Genomic DNA, 5,003 nt, shown 5'->3' with positions numbered 1-5,003 from the left:
ATTTCAAATTGGATAAGGGTTTGACCTCATGATCAGATTATTGGAAATTTGATTTAGGTCCAATTCAAACCAATAAGAATATGAACCAATTTATTTTGAATTGACCCAACCCAATAATTATAATGAACTGCCTAAATCCGATTTGATAAGGTTTAAATCGGATTGGATCCAAACCAAATCGGTCCGTACTGATTATAAGTTTATAACCTGAGCTTATAAAATTGTTAAAATTTGCCTTTCTGGCGTTTAGAAAAAAATAAAATAAAAATTCTCCACTCTCAAAATCCAAAAAACCAACAGGCCTTAAGTGTACATTTCCGAAACTATGCATCACCAACAATCTCCCATTAGTCAAAAGCCACTTAAATATCGATCCAGCTTGCAGTCTTTGCGATGCGGCTGAGGAGTCCATTGCCCATCTCTTTTTTCAGTGCCAGATGTCTAGGCGCATTTGGATGGGCTCTGCTGTGGGCCTTAGAACCGATGTACATCTGGACTAGTTTTCGTATCGGACTGATGTGGATGATATACATGACCCCAGTATTATTTCTATCTTTGTTGGGTGCACTATTGTGATATGGCACATTATGCATTTGGAGGGATAGGTGCCGCCTGGTGTTGAACAACTGGCCATGTGATCCCGCCCCCTTTGTGCTTAATTCCATCTCCGCCCACACAGGAGTTTTGAGGATGAGGAGATTACTTCTTCTAATCTGCTGGATTGCTCTAATAGTCTTCACTGCTTATTGGTTAAGGCCTTCTGCCCCTAAGTTCCTTTACCATGGATATACTTGCACAGATTAAGGTTGTGTTTGGTATCATTGCTCTTCTACTACAAATGTTTAGGGTTTATCAATACAAATTTTTAATAAAATATGCTACTGTTTAAATGCAGATAACATTGCCACTTCTTCATAAAAGATTCAACTAGACAATTTCTCAAAATTGTATACTAATAAACCCCAACGTTTCTACTGGAAACAAACAACAATGATTCCAAATACAACCTTCGTAATGGCGAAGTCTTATTGAAAAAACACTTTGAAAGAATCAACCCAATCTTCTTTATGTTTGCTTTTATAACTGAACAACTTGACAACATATCATTTTTTTTTTCTGTAGATCGCTCCTCCGGAATTATTGGCTTAACCCTCTTAACAAAGAGAATTAAATGCCATTGGTATTCCTTCTCTCACAAAGCCACAAGGCTTATATGAAACAAACAATTAATATATAATTCATAATTAGGGGTAGAAAAGCTTGTTGTACAAGAGCTCATTCCAAGTATCTTGAAGGCCAGGCATACACCAATGGACGCAATCGGCGTAGCTGACTGGGTTGGCTAATTGCTCGGGGGTGAGAGGGCTCCACTGCCTCTTGTAGATTGAAGTATGGGCGTCCTTCCGATACTCCGAGAGTTGGGTGATGTTGAGAAATGTGATGGGTACCTTTGATTTACCAAACACTTCTCCGATCACCTGCATTATGCTTTTCCGTGACCCTGATCCCCAGTACGTCGGATCATTGATCGGAGTTGTTTCATTGAAACAATTGCCTTCTGCATTGCCTCCCCATTCTTTGCTCCTGTCACCCTCTTTCAAAGTTAGCTTCATCTTGCATGTATTTCTGAGTTGCGACCAGTATTTTCAGATTCTATTTTTAAGGTATGGGCCAATGCGTTTAACATACCTCGTCTTATTTTGGGTTTGGACTCTCTCTTCTCAGAGGTCTTAAGAAGCATGAACCCAGATTTCACTCATAATACAAGATGGCGATGTGCGGCTAGGCTACAGTATGGGTAGGGCGAGGGTAGAGAGAGTGACTAGGAAATCTGGGTTGGAAAAGAAAGGGGAGGAGTCAAAGGCCACTTACATCCTATACTAGCAAATTGTGGACAGTGGACTACCATGGAATTTGTCCGTGGGACTAACATAATAAGCCTATTATCAGTCACCCGAATGGGCTTTAGGAACCAAGATCTACATGGAAGTTGGATCCATAAAATCAATGTGCCACCTAAACACCGGAATGGGGGAATTTGTCCCGTTGGCATTATAGATTTTCCCTTTTTAATATAAATTCATCATCAACTATTTATTTTAAGTGAAGTGAGAGTGAGGTACAGTTAGTTACTCACTTGCCGTGGGTGGGCGACATGCTAGTAAAGAAGACCCTGGTCTTCTGAAGGTCCATATTCTTTTGCACCCATCTCAACATACTTTTCATCGTCATCCGATAGGCATCTTCTGTAGATACCTCCATGATATCATTAACGTCATCGTTGAAAGACCCTTGCCTGTGGAAAAGAAGCCATGAGATGAGATGAGGTGAGACCATTATTGATTTTATTCAGTACAACAATAGAAAACAAGCTCAGAACTGGCACATTCGTTGCATTTGCGTAGCAATAGGAACGGTACTGTACAGGATCTTCATCTTCAATCCAGTCATCCACCACAGATAGGTATTAAAAACCAGAATGTCAACTCCCTTCCAGTATTGTCCATGCTTGTTGATCGATCCTTTGCGGACAATTCTATCTGCGATCCTATGGATGACAGCATTATCCGAGTTTGATTCTAGAAGAAATGGAGCCCAATAGAACTCTATCGTGGCATTGTACTCCTGTAAAATTTTAAGTCAAGCTCATATAAGTATGCAATATATATAATATATATGCATGAGAGAGAGAGAGAACAAGAGAACTCATTTACACATATTGTGTTACCTCTGCCCTGAAGACTGTTAAGGAGTCAAAGGTTTCCATGGATTTGGCATGGTCTGGGATGATTCTGTGCAGGAGACAGACCATGGAAACGAATTGACCCCGATTCAATGAGTCACCTACAAACATCATCCTCTTCCCTCGGAGCTTTTCCAGCATGAATGTTGCATTGAAGCTGTATGTTTTTATGACAATCACACCGTGTAAATTAAAATCGCTGCTGGAAATTTCAATTGTTACGATTTTTTTTTTCTTACAAGTTATAGTGAGGTTGATAATTCGATGAGTTATATTGAGTCCCCCTCCATTTGCATATTTGTTTATTTGCTGCGTCAAATTGAACAGTTTTGTTACAAAGAAGATGATACAGCGAAGATGAATAGGCATTGAACCACATGAAGTGCCCGTAATTAACCTCGAAGCACTCTATACTTTCTAAACAATCAGTGGAGCTGGGGTTGCCACTGGACCCTGGGCTTCAAAGATAAGAAAAGAAAAAAAAATTCCTAGTGGGCCTTAATAATTTCTGAGGTTTACACATTGCCCTCCCCCTCCCCCGAGCCCCCCCAACCCAAAAATGGACATTCCTTGTTAGGCCCAAGTGGAGCCCACCTAAGACCAAACACCAACTGAACCCATCTGGGACTGGGATTCACTGATTCAGGGAGACCTCCAACTCCAAGAGACCTGCTGGCTAGGTCATCCATATAACTGAACTATCAACTGTTGTTCTAGTCCAATTCATAAGTCTACTCTACTTGGATTCTTTTTGTCAATGGGTTGTCGGCAAAACCCGCGGTGTACATAATTGTATTTATAGTTTCGAACTACACAATTATAAATCATTAGCCGAACAACTTACGACAGGCCGGTGGCCGGACCTGTTTGTTGTATCAACAGTTACCAAGTTTTATTTTCACAGGTCGCCCATAATTTGATGGTTTAGCCGTTGAGGGTGGACTATTTTTTCCATTTATTAGTATCTAATCGTTTGCTTGCCAGTCGTCCCACCGATGGAATTATCTATTCATAAACGTTTTTGGTTTACATAATCTTCTTGTTACAGAGAAAATATGATCTGGTTAAAGAAGAAACCAAGGCGATTTAGAGAATCGATTAACATAAACTTTCATAGAAAACAAAATCTTGGTTTCTTTCCGATTGACGAATTAGAGTGGTTGAAATTTTAAAAAAGAACAAAGACAAAATACTCTTCCTTCCCTGTGGAAAACCCCGAGAGAAATGAGCATGCGATCCCGCAGTGATTGATGGAGAAAAAAGTTCCTTCTCAAAACATAAATCAAAAGTTTGAAAAAAATAAAAATAAAAATAATTCCACAGACATAAATCGCATTCGTTGATAGTTTCATATAAGACAAAAAATTAATTTCAAGTAAATGTAAAAAAGAGAAATACCAACCTCTGGAGGGAACACCCATGCGGCTGCCATCGCCAGTGCTGGTACTCTTTCTCGGGCCTCCCGTGTTCTTGGCATGTTAACTGAGGTTGAATGTAAGGGCACTCCCACTCCTCGTAAAGAGGCCGATTCGATTCGTCGCGAACCCATTTGCCGCTAAACACATCGCAACCTCCCTCGGTCTCTCCGACGGCAAATGGCAACCGTGCATGTTCTTCTCTAACCCAAAAGCAACCAACTCAGGAAACAACACTATACATCAGAATTCGACTGATTTTACCAACAACTCACCTGTTGCCGATGCGGGTCTGCCTACTTTTTGCTGCTCCGGGTCCTTTCCGGGCTGTAGAGATGGGAGTTTGAAGAGGCAACTGAGGTCCTCGCTGTAGAGCACGGCGAGGAAAAGAATGAAAACGAAGAAGGTGAAAAGATAGGGAGAAACTCGACTTCTTCTGAGAAAAGAGGAGGGAGATGTGTGGTGCTTCATTGATACAGTTTTATTCGCTTGTTTGTTTGTTTGTTTGTGTTTATATTTACGGCTCTGGCCTCTGGGCTCGCTTATTTATGGCTTTTGGAGGAATAGGAGGAAGTGGCTGATGATGGCTCTCTCCCTCACTCGTCCCGGACACCAGTCGAATAAATGAGCACTGACTGAGAATTGATGGAGACGGGTTGAAGGAATCCATGATTTCGCCCCTTCTGTTGTAGACCTGTAGTTGGTACGCTACCGATCGTGTCGCTCGGGCAATGAATGCAGAATGTATTACACTCCGGGCCCACAGCCAAGGGCCATGTAGTGACCATTGAATAAGAATCTCCGAACAGGAGACCCGACCCACCACTGTATAGTGTATACTATTC

At 41.2% G+C, this 5,003-nt stretch overlaps 1 protein-coding gene across 2 annotated transcripts; it reads right to left on the bottom strand.

Moving 5' to 3' along the window:
• Window positions 1-945: 945 nt before the first annotated feature.
• TBL33 (TRICHOME BIREFRINGENCE-LIKE 33) lies at window positions 946-4,756 on the bottom strand. Of its 2 annotated transcripts, none has more exons than XM_088967372.1 (6): window positions 4,434-4,756; window positions 4,146-4,356; window positions 2,729-2,900; window positions 2,387-2,625; window positions 2,138-2,296; window positions 946-1,584 (listed from the first exon to the last, which is right to left on the bottom strand). In XM_088967372.1, exons 1-6 carry the CDS (start codon window positions 4,627-4,629, stop codon window positions 1,245-1,247), a joined length of 1,317 nt encoding a protein of 438 aa, XP_088823498.1. In that variant the 5' UTR covers window positions 4,630-4,756; the 3' UTR covers window positions 946-1,244. The 2 variants fall into 2 exon arrangements, with proteins under 2 accessions (XP_088823498.1, XP_088823499.1); XM_088967373.1 differs by having other exon boundaries at window positions 2,426-2,625; window positions 4,434-4,754.
• Window positions 4,757-5,003: the final 247 nt, after the last annotated feature.

The sequence above is a fragment of the Nelumbo lutea genome, chromosome 2, assembly GCF_056320005.1.
Source record: "Nelumbo lutea isolate HS-2025 chromosome 2, American lotus-T2T, whole genome shotgun sequence".
NCBI classification, from domain to species: domain Eukaryota; kingdom Viridiplantae; phylum Streptophyta; class Magnoliopsida; order Proteales; family Nelumbonaceae; genus Nelumbo; species Nelumbo lutea.
This window is presented reverse-complemented; position numbering and strand designations above follow the sequence as displayed.

What these genes read in the sequence shown, in the direction of transcription:
- TBL33 (XM_088967372.1), bottom strand. Translation starts at nt 4,629, where the DNA reads ATGAAGCACCACACATCTCCCTCCTCTTTTCTCAGAAGAAGTCGAGTT. An exon ending in CATGGGTGTTCCCTCCAGAG is followed by an intron (nt 2,901 to 4,145) that starts GTTGGTATTTCT and finishes AAAAACATACAG; the next exon opens with CTTCAATGCAACATTCATGC. An exon ending in ATGTCGCCCACCCACGGCAA is followed by an intron (nt 1,585 to 2,137) that starts GTGAGTAACTAA and finishes AGAGGGTGACAG; the next exon opens with GAGCAAAGAATGGGGAGGCA.